Below are 19,615 nucleotides of genomic sequence, written 5' to 3'. Positions count from 1 at the left end.
AGTCCTGGTCTCCTCACCATAACTACCAAGAGCAGCTCAATTTTATGGCAGCATATCAGTCTCATCCCTTCCCCAGGAAAGGTATTAGTAGCTTAAGGTTTATAGGTTCATAGGTATTTACTAGGCTAACAACCACAAGGGCCTTTTTAAGCCTAGTCATGCATCCTGAATATCTGACAAGTTCTGACACCCTTAATAAGTGTAAGCATGGGACCACTTGCAGTTTAGCTGTTTGCATTAGAGACGTAGGTGCTATCACTTTATCACTTGTATTTCCCACCCATACCAGCTCCAACAGACACAAGAGTCCTTAATAGTTCTTGGGGTGCCTGAGCTACAGTCAGGACTTTATCCCTGTGCACTTGATGAAGTGATCCATTCTGCATTAATATTTGCATAGAAATTTAATTTCTTGTAGTACCATATACTGCTTTCAGTTAAGAATGTATGTATTAGTTGATCTGTAACAAGATACCAAGTTTTCTCTGTTAAGATATTTCACAGGATTTCCATAGATGACTGTCCTGATGCATAGTCTGACCAAATAAGTTTTCTTAATGTGCAACTGAGTGTATATGTAAAACTGGATATGCTGTTACTGTGTTGGTTCACATGTTGAAGGCTCCAGAGTTCAGTATAGGAATGTCAGATTGTTTCAAACACCTTACTGACTTTAATAATCTTGCTTAACTAACTTGCTTATCTAATATAGAGCTGAGTGTTTTACAGTGCTTATTGTTTTGTGTTTCTTTATTAAGCATTTGCAGTAAGTTTCTTTTTCTTTTTTTTTTTTTTTTAATGCAGGATTTATGCAATCCTTTGTTCCAGTATGTTAGAGGTTCACATTCAAATCCAAACAGAAGCTTGATGAAGAAGCATCCATCAGCTGTGCCATCTGAACTGCCATTTTCCTTTCATTCATTTGATAAAACATGGGAATATTGTGGAACTAACACAAGTGAGGTCAAAAACTTTCCTTTTAAATCCAGGAACTCCAACGTTAAGGAATTTTCTTTTTCATCTAGAAATTCTCTGAATCCTTCAATGACTGCAAAAGAATCTAAGGTTAAATCCAACAGAAGTGATAAAGAGAAGCAGTTATCTCATACTTTTTCATCAAGAAGAGTCCCACGAATAGAAAAAGAATCAAATGATGAATTTGGGGTTTGCTCTCAATGCAACATTATGCTTCCCAGACAAACCCTTAAAGAGCATGAGGTACTGTCTCACATTTATTGGTTCTGTCATACCCTTACCAGGAAAAACTCTCTGCCTGCTTTGATACTTAGAATTTAGAGCTTAGTTCTGTATTTTCATTTAACACATGTAAATTCTTGAGGGAAAACTTCAGATCGTTTTATTTCAATTTGAAGAAAAACTGTATGATGCTTCAGGATCTCTTAGTGTAGTTTAAGAACATAGGCTACTATCCATATTCATTCTAAGCCTTTAACTGTGTAAAGGAGCTTGGACTGGTTTACAATGAGCACTTGCATCTAGCTTGCTCTTATGTTCTGTAGGAGGAGCTTCTCCCTAATTATTTGAGACCTGAGATGTAATACTGTTTCAGGCATGGTGGAGAAGTGAAATTTGAGGCCTGAGAATAAGTTACATAGTCAAGAAGTATATCTGTATTGTTCATTTGTGTATAAGGTTGTGGTGGTGGGGTGTCAACTTAAGTTTTGGACCATCCTGTGCATATGGTACTTTGTGCAGCTTTTAAAGGGTTCATGTAAATGAGCAGAGTAGGCATCTGATGCACTGTCCTTCTGGGTTTGAGAATTTCATGGAGCTCTTGAGTACAAGTTTGTGAATATTGTATGGAGCGCTTTAGTGCAACTTTGCTCACCTTATCACCTGATTTCAGGTTTGCCATTATGTTGGTACCTAGTGATATATACCTGTAGTGCTTAACCGAAATGTAAAGGGTTCCCAGGTGCCTAGGTGATCCACTGATCCCCCCATGCATCATGTTTTTAATCCTCAATGCATTATGTTCATCATACTGTTGGTTTGCCTTCCCAAATAGCTTACCTCCCATGTGTTAATCAGGCCCATCCAACACATGCTTGCCTTCAACATAAAGTGATCTAAGATGTTATGGTGTTATCCTACCCATTAGTCATTTGCCTTTTGTGGATAAGCATTTTGCATTAGCTGCTGTTTAATTCATTGTTAATATTGTGAAGAAATGTATCTTAAATGGGAGGCACTCCTGGACAGGCCTGTAATTGGTTTTGTCTACTCCAGTCTGTCACAGTATAACACTTTTTTTCTTGGAAGCTACTGTGTTTAGAGGTAGTACGTATTCAGTGCTGGCACTGATGGAGATGTCAAATATTGCTTTCGCAAACCTAACTAGCTTCTGAGCCCACCATTTCTTTTCTGCTGCTTGAGTCTGATGCATGCCTAGGGAAAATTCCCACATTTCATGCCTAGAAAACAAACCTACAAAGTCACCCAGTGGTTGTAAAATTAGAAATCAATAGTCCCACAGGCACTGCCTTTATTGCTTTAAGTAAGAATGCAATGTAAAGTGCTGCTTTAAGTGCCAGCAGTTAAACCCTTCCATCTGCACACATCAGAGAGAAAATCTTGTGGGTTAGCTTGCGTCCAGAAAGATGGAGGTGGCTGAGATTTCTCTGCATGTTGATTAGTTTGTGGGTCTCATGCATAGCTCCAGGTCACAGATAGTACTGTCGCAAGGATCAGTGTTTAGTGGAGAGGCTACAGCTGACGTTTGCTAAAGTCCATTCTTAAAACTGTATTTTGGACTCCACTAGAGTTGAGTTTTTCCTTGACTAGTAAGGTCTAGTCCACGCCAACTAGATTATGAGGGAGTTTCCTCCTTCCCACCACTTGGGGGGGGGGGGTATTTAGGAAATCGTCACTGTTGAGCCCCTGGTGATTTACCAAAGCTCAAAGCTGACTGACCTGATCCTGACAAATGTTGTCTGCTATTATTCTGTCTGAAGTTGGAGATGATTGAAGCCAAGGTCTCCCCTTCCTTATCTGAAAGAAGCTTGATGTATGAGTACAGGATGACACTGTTTGATGCCTGGCAAAAAAAAAAAAGTGTCGACATCTCTTGTCTGTGCTGCTTTCAGCAGAAGTATTTGTAGGCACTGAATTCCTATCGCGTTATGTTCTGTGCATACACCGTCTCCAGTGTAAGATGGTGTGTCAGCTGACTCATGGAGCTGGTGGGGGCAAGAGACTTCCTCCTAGTCATGCTGTCATAAAAAGCTTGGGATTTGCAGGCTGCCTACTCAGTGATGGACAAGAATAGCAAGTCTTCTCCTTACTCTGGATCTGCTGGATTGCCCTCCTTTGGAGAAGCGCTGAAGCTAATTACATTCTCTATGGCCTGCTTTCTGGCCCCCATCTGCATTCTCCCTCCCAGAATTCCTTAAAAGTATGTCTGTTTATCAAGGTACTGTCTAGCTAGCAGGAGATGGTTAACCAGGTGTTCAAAGCTGGACAACTGGCATCTGTTTCAAATTGCTCCCTAGTAGTGTCCTTTCAGTGGTACTTGTGGGTGTGCAGTCCCTGAGAGTGATTTATAAATTTTTTGAGAAATTCTTCATGATGTTATTTCATGTGATTGTGTATTTTATTCAAGAAAATAGGCTTGTCAAAACAGTACCTTTTTCAGCCATAATCATGTTATAAAATGTACCAACAACAACCCCCATTTTGTTGTGTAACCTGCCTAGTGCCACTTACATCCATCAGAAAATTTCAGTCCCTCATTCATAATGTAATTTTCAGCATAATCTGACTCCAGAACATATTTATTCTGGACTCTGATGTTGATGCTCTTCACTGCTGGCCATTCTTGACCATGATGAGGGTACAAGCGGTCATAACCTTGGCACTCTGGGTGAGATTGTATTCTGTTCCTCCTTTAAATCCCTGTGGTCATGACGTTAAAACTAATTTCTTGGAAAGGCTTTTTCTGGTGGCCATTACTTCTTAAAGAATTTGAAGCTGCAGGTCCTCATCAGCCAGTTATTACTATCGATCCATTTCCACCAGCTGACCTGTTCATCCAATGATTCTCCATATCAGGCCCTAAATTTGAAATAATTTACCAACATACATTACTAACAGAATTACTAATGTCACTTAAGAATGCTGTAAGAAGCTGTGTGCTAAAATCATTGTACATAATTCATCTCACCACTAGCATTGCAGTAATCTGTGTTTTAATAAGCGTCCCTAAGAACGCATGACATTGAGTACTAAGAAACATATTTTGCTACTGATTTCACCATACTTCTCATGCATCTATGTTCCTGCTAATAAAGACTTTCGGCTTTTCCCGGTTAGGGGTTGCCACAGCGGAACACCGGACCGCTCATGATTGGCAGTAGATTTTTACGGTGCCGAGTTGCCAGCCTGATGCCCAACCTTCAAAGAAGGCACACCCATTCACGTTCGCACATACCTGCATGTCTGTAACATCACTCGACTGCGGGGAGGACATGCAGACTCCACACAGAAGTCCTGCTAGTAATAGGTTGTAAACTACCATTCCTTTAAGTCATAATGCTACCGTTATTTTTCATGCACACTGTAACCAGCCTGTAATATTAAGTGCACTTTAAAAACTGTTGTATCATTGTAAAAAAATAATGCATTTATTTATTAAATGCAGAGCTTGCAATTTTAGGTACCTTCTTTACATTTTTATAAAATTGCTATGGCTGAAGGTACCATTTTGGCAAGCCTATTTGCTTGAACAAAATAAACAGACCAACACAAACAAACTGATCAATGATTAAATGTGTAGGGAACTGCATTTGGTCTTTCACAAAGATATGGCATCATGAAGGACTGCAAAACACTTCTCTCAAAAGTGAATTCAGACCTGCCCATGCACCAGTACATTCACAATTTTGTCCTAAATTTGCACAAAGCAGAGATGAAGCATACCTCAAGGTCTGGATTTACCTGAGGTAGATGATTTAGGAAAGCTGAAATGGTTTCTTTTGCTCTCCAAGGAGGAAAGGGCTCACAGCTACCAAATAATTTCCTGCTATTTAAACCCCACCTTTAATGACCAAGCCGATTCTAACTTTGACTCTGACCTCCACTGTTTACACCTAAAAATTCCATTTACCAACAACACCCCTTTTGTTGCTGTAGCCTATCTACTACCAGCTACATCCATCAGAAAATTCCAGTTTTTCATTCATAGCATAATTTCCAATATAAACAGACTTAAGAACACACTTAGTCTAGGCACTTTCATCCTTAACCGTCTTGGACTTAGTTGTAATGACATCAATAAATTCCTTGCAGATATCCATATCATTAAAAATCCCACATGTCCAAAGTCACATTCAAATCATCTCTCCTCACTTGACTTGCTTATAACTTCCGACACTCCAGCATCAGCTTACACCCACCCAACTTCAGTGCCCACTGCCCCGTAACCTTCAAAACTGAGAACCTCACTGTCTATTCCCCCTCCAGTGTTAGTATCCTTTAGATCATTTGGATTTTTCATTCCTTAGGATGAGACATTATACCACAGTCCCATCTGCACGAGTTGTTAAAATATCCCACAGGACTTGTAGAAAAAGAGAAGGGGATGTTCCTCGGTGTTGTGGCCAAATTTCTCCTAGTTGTTATGACTACCACCTTGTGTCTCACTTGAAAACAGGCCACTGTCCTAGTGGGACTATTAACAAAATGAATAAATAAAACCTGAAAAAATAAACCTAAATCAACAAATAGGTAACAATTTGAAATTTCAGAACCCACTAGATTGAGTCCCAAAAATACGAAGACTAAATGGCTGAAAGATCGGACATATAAATATACTAAGTCAAAGATGCTATTTCTGAGTATTTCCTTTTCTCTGAGGTACAGTGATCGCAGAGTTGGTATATATAAGTTTGTGGAGTGTGGGGGGCAAGCCCCCCACCGCAAAAAGAAGTTTTAATGAGATCAATTTTCAAAATTCACTTCTCTCCTGTCTTTTTGGTCTTTTTTTTCTCCAGCTTGTCAACATTTGGTAGTTCGGGTGCTGACATTTCAGTAATGAGCCGAATAAATAATATCTACAAACTTAAATCAAACCTCTCAACCCTAGACTTGACTCCCATTCTGTCATCTCTAGACACAAATATAGCCACTGAGAATCGAACAGTTAAATTACAGAATTTTCAAAACAAATTATTTCCAGTAATCTCTAGACATGTTCAGCACAATACCATAGATTAGCTTAAGAAATAATTTAAGCATCTCTTAAAATAATGAGATGATGCCTGGCATAAATGGAAGTAAAACATCTCCCCAGCCAGGAAAAAAATTATTTCACTAGACTATGGAACCTTGTTAAACAAGCTTTCAGGAGATATAAAATCATTTTCCAAAAAACCCTCTCTATGTAACTCACAAAAAGTCTGGCTAGAAGTCATTTTTTTAACTGACCAGAAAATATTTACATACAACACCAAGCAATGGGCTTCTCAATGTTACTGACCTTCACTAATTTAACAACCTCACTTCTAGTCCACAAAACACCTCACCTTCCCTCCCACAGTCTCCCTTCCCAACACCATGTCTGCCATCCTTCTACTTCAAATGAATTACTTCTAAAAAAGCCTAGAAAAGATGCCAACTGATGGGTCCTTGGCTTAGATAAATTTAATCCACTCCTTTGCACATTTACAACCTATGCCTCATGTCAAACCTGATGCCCCAACATATGGAAATCAGCCCTTGTCCGGCTCCTCCCCAAAAACATAAGCCAGCAAAAACCTTTTACTTCTGCCCAATCTCAAATCTACTAACATTAGGAAAAACTCCAGAAAAATCATTTACAACTTGTCAACCTACCTACAAGTGTATCTCCTTTCACAAAAACAAACATGCTTTTTGGTCAGGTAGAAATGACTGATGTATAGACCTTCAGTGATGAAGTCCTACTAAACATGGAAAGAAGGCAACATTACCAGAGCTGTCTTTATTGATTTCACCCTGGCCTTAACATTAATTGTAATATCACCCCTGTGTTGAAATTAAGGAGTATCCTAAGATAGGCACACTTTGGTAATAATGAATTCATCTGTAAAGAATGTATATACATTTTTTTACACATATAAATAATTCTTTTATAACGCTAGTAATTGGTAATGAATTGTAGTACATTAGGGTGGTTCCACACCATACATAGAAAATTCATAGCCTTTTATCTTTTTCGTGCTGCATGAAAAATGGACTGTTGGAGAAAAAAAAAATTTTGATATGTACTAATCCGAGAGAGTGCTGGTTGTTTATTAATTTTTGATTTTAAATAACTATTTCTGATTTTCAGTTCATTGTTTTTAGTAGATTGAATGTGTATTTTTTTATCTGTTGTTTTGTTTTACAAACCAATTTTTGTCATGGGTGCGTTTGCACCGATTTTACTATAATTGATGGTAACTTGTAGCATCATTTTGTTTCAGGAAATTGTAAAGATGTCACTTCCTGATTTTTAAATATTTCTGTGGAGTGTTTCTCCTGTTGTTTTATTCCTCTGATGAAGCCACAGCATACTGTGGTGAAAACGCTTTGTTTCTATCATTAATAAAAACGCGTTCAGGACTTTTTGTGCTGAGTGATTGCCGACAAGGGTCTCGTGGATTGTGATATTTCTTTTTGCTTTCTTTCGCTTTATTTAGTTTGTGAGTTCACTTAGCTGTTTGACCTTGTTGACCACTATTACCTGCTTTCCCATCATATTGAAACGTATGTCAGTCTACAAGTGACTGCCATGTTCAGAGACCTCCTTGACAAGAGATCCTTTAAGATGATAATTTGGCTCAACAACTTTACCAGAATTTTCTGTTCTTACAGAAGTCCCTCAAGGATCCATCTTGGTACTACTAAATTTTTCTGTTTTTCATACAATAAACTTCCCTCTGATTGCCAACAACTAACCCCTACTCTTATACTCTGATAACAATCATATACAGATCCAGTGCCAAACACTTTGAAATAAAGAAGCATCTCCAAGAAAACCTCTTAACTCTTAATACTTGTCTTGCTACTAGTAATCTTCCTAACCTAAATAAAGGTAAATGTACAAGTTTTGGCACCCAGCAAAAGATAGACATCTGGCACATTATATATAACTGACTGAAACACGCTGTCCATGAAACGACCCCCACCTTCAAATACCTTGGAAAATGGCTAGAGCAGTCACTTAACTTTCAGGTTCATGTTAATTTAAAACTTGTACTGAGCTTATAAAATCTCACACTTCCTTTGCCATGGAGCCAGAACTCATCAACCCTCTAGTCACTCTGTAATAAAATTTGTCGCTTGATAGCCAAGCTCCACTGACTCAGAACCTCACTGCCTCTCGATACAAAAGATTAGTTGAATATCCATAAAGAAGATAGCAAATGCCTTATTAGGCCCTTTGTATTTAGACTGCTACATCATGGAATCCTTACACCTCTTCCTGCTAAACTTTTTCCCATCAGCCACTCCTACTGCATCAGAAGCCACACCCAGTCATGACCAATGTTACAATAAGCTAGGATAAAGCTTCTCTGCACCACCCTTAGTTTTTCTCTTTCAGCTGTAAACTCTGGCAAGAGCTGTTATTCAGGGTAAAGATCACTCCATATACACCAAATTTAGACACCAATTTAAAGCACTGGATGTGTTTCACTAGGTATGCAAGTGTCCCATTACAGGTCACTTGATTTAACTCCTTCTCCTACTTATCCCATCCATCTGATACCTTCTCAAGTCTGTCATAAACATGCCTATATATATATATATATATATATATATAATTTTTTTTTTACTTTCACTCGTCTTGTTTCCTTCTTAGCTGAAAAATAAAAACGGGAAATGTTGCTATCATCTTTTAAATATTTCCTGTATGCTTACTTTTTATAGTCAATGTTACCACTTTCTGAATATTGTATGCTTTGTTTATACTCTTCATGTAGGTCTGCTATTACTAACAAAACCACTCCTGTACTTTTTTTCTTTTGTATTTGTAAATTGATTTATTGCCCCTGTACAACCCAGGACTGATCTAGAAATAAATAAAATAAATTGTTTATGCCATCAGTTGACAAGCCACCTGCTAGCAAGTGAAGTCGAATACCACTCCACAAGAAGCATGGCTGTTTCCAGTGCTTGATTCAAGAATGTCACTAATGTAGACATCTGTATTGTTTCTTATTGATTGGCTGTGCATACCTTAATAAGACATTATTGTCTTCCTTTTGGTATGCTTGCACTTCGACTCAATTTCTTGACCTTGGTGTTTGAGCTTTACTTAACTCCTTAAGATTATTCCTAGATTTTGAGCTGTTAAGTAGGGTATCTGGTATTAAATACAATAGATGCATTATTACACTAGCTGAACTGTATGGGGCAGCATCCTTGATAGATCCCAAATACTATCTTGCTATCCAGCTGTACCTGTGTTGCCCCCTCCATCCAGCCTCTGCTGTTGGATTTCCCTTGTAAATCCTACTAATGTATATATTTTTATATTACTTGTTAGCAGTATATATGTGAAATCTGCATTGCTATTTCTCTATTTACAGGAAGCTTTTTCCATTTAGGTTGAGAACAAACTGGAAGGTTTAAAGGCTAATAGGTTTTCTTTTTATATAGTTTATTCTTAACACCATGATGATTGAGTGAATGGTTAGAAGAATGGATATGTGTGTGTGTGTGTGTGTGTGTGTGTGGTGAGTTGTGAACTCTGCCTACTATATATGCATTTTCTTCTGCTTCCATCAATTTGCATAAAGATGGTCTTTAATCCTTGCCATCTTTCACCATGTTTGACTGTCAGTTAATTTCATTACTTTTTCATTCGCATATTCTGTCAGTATTAACTTACTCAGTTTGCGTACTTGCACTGTGTGACAATTTACCACACTTAAACAATTTGTGATTTTTAGAAGAATCAAAAGGCAACTTGAGTACATTTGTAATTTTAAAAACTCTCTCTGCCGATTCCATGATGTGATATTTAATGATTGACTTAGTATAAAGTTTTCTTTTGCAAGTGCCTTTTATGTGTTTAGTTTCATAGGTAAGTATTATGCTAGCTGCCATTTTGTGACATTTTAAGCCTAACCAGTTTCTCTCAAAGGTAAGAATCAAACACAGCAGGTTGTACCCGTGAAGTAAGCACCATAAGCATTATGCCAACTTAGCATGATAAACTGTAACCCTAGCCATGCTTCTCAAAGGTGAGTCTCAAACCCTGTACCCCAGTATATGTAAGGCAAACATCTTGACCATTAAACCAACCCCCAGTATTTTTATGCTGCATACAGATTTATCTTTCAGCATGTCTGTTATTTCTCCAAAATTGCAGATATCAGCAAGTCTACACTCCTCTCATATACTCAGAAATAATTTTCATGCTTCCTTTTCTGAAGCCTGAAGGCTTATTACAGAGGGTTTGGAGTTCAATTGCTTCAGGTGCCTACAGTTTACATAAATGCTATTTAGGTGACTACCTGAGTACTACCAGGGTGTGTATTACTTTTGGCACTTTGTGTATTCAGTAAAACTGGAACATTTTTCATCTTGAGTATCATTTGCTATTTTAACAAAGTTCTATTCTATCAATGCAAGTTATTCTTTGTGATAGCATCGAAGAAGGTATTAAGATGACCATTTTGCTTAGTCATGTTAGAATGATGTCCATGATAAAGTGTATCGGTTACTTGACAGCATTACTTACCTTTTAATGCTGAAAAATCAGGATCCTGCAGGTCCTAGACACATGCCAGCTGCTTAGATTAATTTTCCATTACTGGTACTGAAGTGCAGAATAACAAAGTCTGCCATTATTTGTTAAAGACATTAAACTGATGATCATTCTCCCTGAGTTGGTGGTAGCATAGGTGAAGACCTCAAAACACTTTTAAAAAGAGTAGGGATTTCTTAATCATCATATTAACATTTTTGTAACCTCTAAACTTCAGTAGGTTGGCACTAAAAACATTGACCATAAAAGGTTCCGGAAAAAAAAGATCAACACACTAACACCCATGCTGTATGGCAAACATTGAGCCATGCAAACAAAAAAAAAATTTTTTTGTGAGGAGCAAGCCCCCTACACCGCCACACCCTCTGCTAATTATATATGCCAACTGTGACATCGCACAATCCCTGGCAAAGGGCATATTCTCCAACCTCCGGGATTATCAATCCCACAGAACTATTGACCATGACCAAAGTAATGTCAGATGTTGATATTTGGGAATTTTGATGAATAAAAAAGACTCTCTTATATAAAGTTTTCACTGTTTCAACTACATGGCTCCTGAATGTCCACAACTTTTTTTTTAATTTTAAGTCTTTATTTATGGTTACATTCAGACTATGAAAGTCAAACCCCACTAGCTGTAGTCATGCACATTTCAGCCATCTTATTGACCCCAAAAATACATCATAAGTAGATAGTTTGGCTATATTTCAGAAACACAGGATCTTTAAACGCAGCTGATGCCATAAAGATTAAGGTGCCTATATCCCAACTAACATTCAAACCAAACATTCAAAATGACACACAGACAAACCATTCAGTAAAAACTGCAAGAAAAACCCAGCCACAAGAGAGTTTTCACAGTGTGACACCTTAAGCCTCCTGTAGAGGAGGCCCATGGGATATATGCAAATGACCCTTAAGCATGAGGTCAATTAAAAAGGCTGAAACGTGCATCTCCATAGCTAATGAGGTTTGGCTTTAATGGCCTGAATGTAATCATAAAGACTTGAAAAGTAAAATGTCATGGGCATTCAGAAGCCATATAGCATATATCCCATGGGCCCCTACACTACAGGAGATTTATGCTGTCAAACAATGAAAACTCTAGCTTATTTGGGTATTTCTTGCAGTTTTTATGCAGTGTGTGTGTGTGTGTATAATATATATATATATATATATATATATATATATATATATAGTATGCGTGTGTGTATATGTATGTATATCTTTTGAAGTAGTTCAATTAAATTTTGTGGTTTATGTAATTGAAAGGATTTCACAGATATATTTGAATCAGTAATATCAACAACTTTGAAACTGATTTTTGTTTGCTTTTGGTTTTATTTTATTTACCTTTTTAGTTTAAGTAAATGTTTTGACAGTGTTGGAAAAACATAGTTGTCTAGATCTAATGCAGCAGAATACAGAGAACGACATAATGACAAGCACTACAAGTTTTTTTGTGTACAGTATGAAATATGTCAGACTGACGAGCAGCAAAAGGAATTGACAGCACAATTATCTTAAGCTGCACATTGTATATCTTCACGTACACAGATTTGTAATTTTTATCACCAGTCCTTCTCTGGAGAACTGTGTAAAACATGCATCTATTTTCTTTTATAGCCCCTATGCCTGCTGGACATCAAGCTGCTGTAATTACCAGTGGTGCTGCCTTCATGCAGGCAGCCATTTTCAGTTTTTCCCTTTTTTTGCCTCCCTCCATTCATACAACCTGCCCAGTACATCCCTCTCTACTCCCCGTTTGCTGATTTGTTTCTCGAGTTGGGGTGAGCCAGGCCGATTCACTTCCTTGAACAGATTAAGAGCCTATCCAGTTTAGCCCTTCGAAAGTGAGAATTATAGGGAAGAGAGCCATTCAGTCTGCAGGTGAACCTTATTCCCCTCTGCTGCTACACTAACAACTTCTGTTAATGCCTGCTGTGACGGGTCCCTACTCTGGGCCAGCAATCAAGGAGACTCCGTCCTCTCTACTGATTCTGGTGAGAGATGGTCACTAAGAGCAAAGATGGATTCACACAGCTTCTGCACCAAGCACTATTTCCCTTAAGAGCACACAGGGAACACACTCCAGACATGAAGCTGGACTTTCTCTCTGCAGGCCCACACAAAACTTTACACTGACCACTTTGGAGCTCTGTGTCCCTGTTCCCAGTAGCTGATACACAGAGACACACACACACACACACACACACACACACACACACACACACACACCTGGGAAAAGTTGGCACAGATTTACTAGCTGTGCCCCCTTCTGACCAGACTCTGAGGTAGTCACATTGTCACCAGTCAGCTACCCTGAGGCTCTTATAAAGGGTACCCAATTATACTGTGCAAAGTTAATACTAATACAAATGTAGAGTGTGACCAAAGCAGCAAGGCTTTCGGGAGCAGCCGCAGTGTCAGTAAAACGATCATAAGTACTCTCAAGATGTTAAAAGTATTCTCTAAAGGACCAACCACAATGAAAGGTATTAAAATATTTAATGATGAATAATAAAACAAAAAACAGGGGAACACTAAATGAAATAAACAGAATTTCAATCATGGAGATATAAAACAAATAATACATTTGTATAGTTTCTCACAGATGCAGAAAACAATACTAAACAATTCTCAGTAAATGTTCCCTGACTAAAGAATTGTTGTTCCCTGACTACTTACTAAAGCAAAGCAAGCTGATGTGTGCCGAGTGTCTTACCACAGCAAAAGCTAGATAATGTCTCTCTCTGTCTGTATGAATGTGTGAGATATATATCCTGCCAAATCTTTTCCTGTCAGATTCTAAAGTTCTGCTGCGAGAGTTCCAAAGAAACCAGATGCTGGTTAGAGGATGACATCACCGCTGGTCACATGACTCTGGTACAGTACACACACACACAGCTTTGCTAAGATCTGTGGCACCATCTGAAAGCTATAACACAATTTCAGACTTTTCACCCTTCTATGGTTCTTTGATAAAACATATACATTTGATCAGTTACAACAATACAACCTAATATACATGCATATATTCTTTCTGTCCAGCAGGACCTATGGTTGATACATTTTTAACACAAGTAACTTTATAAATATATGTTTAACTCAAACATCTTTCCAAATCAGTGTTAGTCAAATGACATAAAATTCTGTACAAAACTCCAGCTAGCTATGCTGGCACATGTACACATGTACTGCCCTACTCTCCCTGGCACAGATGGCTCTACCTCATAACATGACACCTGCATGCTGCCTGTATCACTCATAGGAGGCAAAACTATGTCCCTGATGCAAGTGCTGCTATCTAGTGTCAGTAATAGAAAGTGTCAGACCCCACAAAGATAGCTTTGCCCACCCTTCCATTGCCATTGTCTACATTTTCCCAAGGTGTAAATCTAAACTGGATCACCTGAGCATTAGCTTTATCATTTTATCACTCAAAACCACAGGATCACTTGAGTATTGGAGCTTTATCTCTCTATACTAGAGGATCACCTGAGTATTAGAGCTTTATTCCTGTATAACAAGGGAGTTCCTGAGTATTAGAGCTTTATCTATCTATACCATAGGAGCTGGCCATAATTGTGATTTTCTTAAGGGGGATTTATACATACTTCACACCCAGCTTTGCGCATACTAAAATATTTTTAATGGAGACCGTCTTTATTGCACACTGATACTTAGAAATATTTTCAGCAAATGCCTAAGCATATTTAATAATTGGTACAGAATATTAAAGGTCTTCAGTAAAACTCTAAAGGTTCTCATGTTTTTTCTCCTTTTGACTTTTTATGGCAGAAAAAATGTCGAAGTTTGGCAGCTTTACAGAATTCTATAACTGCAATCAAATTGGAATCCCAAAAGGTGGAAGGTAATTAATATGTTTGCCCTATACATTATTAATAGGGACTTAAGGACAGCTTGTTTAGATTATGGTAGAATTAATTTTTGAAAACCTTTCAATTTTTTGAAAGTTTATACACATTACTCTTAGAATGTATTAACAATTAATTGACTTTATTTGTCTTTGTTGATCTTGAGAGTCTGACTTGGCAAAACATGTTTTCATTTGAGGCCCAGGGAGAAAAACTCGGTTCATTTAAATGTTCTGGTTTTGATCTACTGTGCATACTTACTGTCATAGTACCACAAGAAAAAAATGTGGTAGCACATGTGGTTAATACCACTTTTATTGGTCTGAAAATCCAGACCTTCTTCTCCAAATTCTTGAGTTCATGTTTATTTAAGGTATAGAATCATAGGTATTTCAAGCCACTAAGTATACTGATCATTCTCAGCTTGCCATTACCCTCCCTCAGACAGCATTTCCTTTCTCAAAGAGGGTCGTACTGGTCAATGCTGGAGTAAATTTGCGAATACCCATCCAGTCATTTAGTTTATGGTTTAAGGAAGATCGTGAGTCACACTGATTTTCATGCAGGGGGAGTTTATTCCTGAGTTTTATGAGGTACTGGCTTATAAACTTCTTTTGTTGTGTTTTATCTATCTGTTGGTGACCGTTTAGTTTCCTGGTTCTGGCATTGGTGGAGATATTGGATCTACAGAGAAACAGGAGCACCAGAAAAATTGGGTCTAAAATGGTGCAGAAATAGATCGAAATCTCCCCCAAAAATGTATAAAATACTGAATAAAAGGAGATAGTTTCCATCCTCTTTTGGTAGCCCAGGGACTTTAGGCCTGTGATCTTTTTTGTTAGTAAGCTTTCTAATTGTTTGACGTGTTTAGTGAAATACATCCCAAAGGAGGCATTGTAATCAATAACTGGTCTGATTGATGCTTAACTACTTGTTGACTAACAGCAGTAAAGAGGAGTTTAAAACATGCATATATCTCAAGAAAGTTTCACTCAAATTTGTTTAATTATTCATCCTAGAAGGGTTTAGAAAAACAAATGGACTAACTTGATGCAAGATCACCATTTTGTCTTTAAGCCACTGTGAGAACACTTAATGTTTAACAGGTCCATTTTTTTGAAATGTTTAATTCCAACTGTGATGGCATGTGTCACTACACAGATTGTGGAAAATGTTACAAATGATGGAGAGTAATTAATCACACAAATATAATTTTCTCAGCTATGGAGTATATTGCGACGAAGTTTTAGAAAAACTTTTAAAACGCCACCTATTTTAAATTTTCTGTTAATTGGTTGTAACCATGTGAAATCTCAGGACCCTGTTTGCCAGGTCCCAAAATGTAGACACACTGAATGGCAGAAAATATGGACTTGCATATACCAAATCTGAAACTGACATTTCTGAGAATATCCCCTTTTCTCTGTGGTATGACAGTCTTGGAATTGGTGTGCTTGTGTGTTTGCGCGTGCGTATCTCTAATATATATGTAAGTTCGGCGGAGATTTTCGATCAGCTTTGCTGACTTTTTTTTTTTTTTTTTTTCTGTGCAATGATTGCAAAATTCGATCACCTCAATGGCACTGTATACTTCAGTACTGCAGATAAATTTCCTGACTAGGCCTAAAACATAGAAAACTATCATGATTTCATTGTTTAAGAAAGTATGTGGCATTTTCACTGACTGCCAGTATTGTAATAATTTTTTTTTCTTGAGGGAATTTGCATTGCTGATCTTTTCTGGAGAAGTATATTTGCTTTCAAGAGTACTAATATTTGGAACATTCTCAGTAGAAATATGGCTCAGCTATATCCTCCAAAAATGCTTTTTAAAAACTTTTCTTGATAAAAAATTGACAAAATAATAGCCCATAGAGATAAATTCAGTAATTATTGTCAGCTCCTAGAGATTTACCATTTATTAGGCATCTGTTCTTTACAAGAGCAGAGGGTGCTGCAGAGACTATAGAGGGATATGTTACTAAGTTAAAGAACAGAACCAAATAGTGCAGCCTAGTAGGCTGCATGATTATTTATTAAGATATGTAATCATTTCTGATATAGGAAATGGTGAAACAAGGGCCAGGCTAGTAAAAGAATAAACAGATATGACCTTATCAAAAGTTATGGATATGTATAAAGAGAAATTACTAACACATAATTAAAAGCATTAACTAGTATAGAAAGAACTTAGTAAAATAATGCATATGTTCTATAATAATGAAAAATAAAATCTGGACATACCTGAATATGTGGTGCAGAGTGATAAAGCCCTGACTGTGCCTCAGATGACCTGAGTACAGCTAACAGTTTAGGTCCTGGAGGAGGGTGGGATTGAGCAGCAGAGAGAAGAGAAGGTGTTTTTGTCATCCATTCACCTAACACAAGCAAGGGATCTTGCAGGAAGTGATTATGACCACAGACTGGGGATGTTAGCTTGGTGCAGCCAATCTCTTGATGGTAGCTCACTGCACCATGTATTTGTTTAACCGTGCATGTATTTGAGAGGGTACAGCAAAGCTTTCTGTGGTAATGCATATACTAACATCAGTTATGTGAAGGAGGGTTAGTACCATAACCAGAAAAGCCCTAATGGCTGCATGAGTGATGACCTGTGCTGAAAACTTAACATGGAAGGAATGGACTGGAAATGGCTCATACCTTCTGAGGGACAGATGAATGAATAGATCACAAGGAGGGCTAGTGATCAGCAGACAGTTGGGACCAAAGTAAATAAATTAAAAATAAATAGGGTGTGCTGTTAAAGTAAAAGATTTTAAAAAAATCCATGAGATCGCAAAGCAAGGAAAAGTCCAAGATGGAGGTTTTCACATTGGCTTTAATGGAGCTTGCACTAGGTGTGGTTATAAGCATAATAGGATTGTTCTGCTTTTAATCAGTTCTTCGGAACCCGTGGAGAGAAGGACAGTTCTCCAAATTGTATAAATGAAAATACAAGTGTGTTTAATGGAGTTTGCATTGTATAGAACAGTGATCTATTAAAATTAACTGTGTCTTGGTACTGTTGAAGTAGAAAGGCTTGATAACTTGGAAGTCTGAAAAAGCATCGGAGACTGTGAAACAGGAGCTTGGGTCTGATTGTTTGAGAGAAGTTTTGAAAATTAATGGAAATACTGTAGAGTTTAAACTACATGCATGTTCATAAGTATAATTAAATGTTCAGGCAGTTAGGCCATTGAGGAACACCATCTTGGAAACAGTAGGAGCATAAACCCAATCACCAGCATGTTAATCCAGGAGATTCTTGAATCTTTCAAAGTTACTAGCCTTTCGAAGATGTTTTGAGAATCTGTGCCAAAGTTCTACAACTCTTAATAGCTGGGATTGAAAAGACTTGAGAGGTGTGTGTACATCGCTAGCTTATGTTAACCATTAAGTGTTACCATTAGGTCTAAAACTGTTGACATGTTAATGCAAAAAAAAAAAAAAAAGGAGATTCTTCATTTTCAAATACTTGTGCTTAAATAAATATATTTCCCTAATATTTTGGCCATCTGGAATATGATGTTTGGAGTGGTAAAAATGCATGTGCTCAGAATTATTTATAAGTGGTAAGGAGTATCATTAAACCATGAATATTATATCATAACCAGCTTAATGAATCAGAAGTTTGTTGGTTCAAACCTAAAACAACAATGGATATAACTTTGAATACTGTATTTAAATTAAGTGTAAAGAACAATCCTAGAGTCAGAATCGGAAAACAGTTAAGATATATTTATTTTAGACCTCTTTTACAAGGTGTAAAATAATACCAAGTGTTAAGTGCTAGATCTTCACATTGTAGTGATTTTAATATAGGCAAGTTACTCCATGACCATTCTTTACTTTTATGTTTAGTTATGGTGTTCATGCTGGTCATAATTATATTTGTTGTCAGTTTAATAATTAGTCATTGAGATGAAGATGAATCTCAGAAACTGTTCAGAGCCAAAAGAATGGTGCTCTACATAAATGTGTTGATATTGTACAAAGGTTAGGAAGCCTGCCAGTAGAATATCACCTACAAATACAACCTAATGCAGGTATGGTGAGTTATTATGCCAACAATTTGTCTGTACCATGTAGTTGAAGAGGAACTGAAAAGAATGGAACGTTTTTCTATCAGGAAGAAAAAAATAGAGCCAGTGAAATGGATGAACAGCAAGTCACTGTCATGAGAAAAGATAAGACTCCTATTTGCAAAGATACACAAGATCCCAAAAAAGTGAATACGAAAGAGTACTACTAAGGATTTTCCAAGATGGCTTCATACTGTTCAACAGTTTAATTTCAGCTCTCCCAGTGTGAAAACAAACTGATAGATAAGGGCCAGTAATTCTGCCTGTTTTAGTAAAATTCAGTTATCGTCTAGTAAATACACAGCCTAGATACCAGCAAAGTTTTAAGAAATATAGACATTAAAATGTAAAAGAGAAAAAAGGCCAGAGAAAAGCATGTTTAAGTCAATAAGTTGTAATCCTGGGCTGTTGGGATGGGGTGTAAAAATGTACCGATTTATAATATATGTAGAATTGAAATTTTTTCTTGTACTTTTGAATAGGTGAATGTCTACATTAATGCCATTGGCTTAATCTAATGACAAGTTTGTTTTTTTTTTTTTGTGAATGCATGTGGGTTTTAAAATATGAGAGAACACAATATAATAAATAGTTTTCCTTAAACAAATAAATGTTCAGTGCCATTTGAGAGATAATGGCGTTGAGGGCAGCTCTACATTTTATACTTCTGTTTCTGTGGAAATAAGCTAATGGTGAAGGCAATAATTCTGTAGGTCTGAAGAGTGTTTACCAAGAGAAATATAAAATTAGAAGGTACAAGGGCAAGCAATAAAGAAAAATAAAGTTTGAAATTATTGGAGTGAAAAAGAGAAAGCAGCTTTTTTGGTAACTATTTAATGCATTTGCTAGAACAGTGTATACTTTAGTTGTATTTAAAAATTGCCAGTGTACTTTTT

General features: G+C 37.2%; 1 protein-coding gene across 4 annotated transcripts in view; it reads left to right on the top strand.

Annotated features, from left to right (window-relative positions):
• XAF1 (XIAP associated factor 1) overlaps positions 1 to 19,615 on the top strand; it is a 205,061-nt gene that overhangs the window by 146,745 nt on the left and 38,701 nt on the right. For all 4 annotated transcript variants that reach the window (XM_044054244.1, XM_044054246.1, XM_044054245.1 and 1 more), the window contains exons 7-8: positions 805 to 1,218; positions 14,561 to 14,633. In XM_044054244.1, coding sequence (XP_043910179.1) covers positions 805 to 1,218; positions 14,561 to 14,633 — 487 coding nt within the window. The remainder of the gene's footprint in view (positions 1 to 804; positions 1,219 to 14,560; positions 14,634 to 19,615) is intronic.

Source organism: Protopterus annectens, chromosome 13.part0 (genome assembly GCF_019279795.1).
Source record: "Protopterus annectens isolate FY-2018-M chromosome 13.part0, PAN1.0, whole genome shotgun sequence".
Taxonomy (NCBI): Eukaryota; Metazoa; Chordata; order Ceratodontiformes; family Protopteridae; genus Protopterus; species Protopterus annectens.
This window is presented reverse-complemented; position numbering and strand designations above follow the sequence as displayed.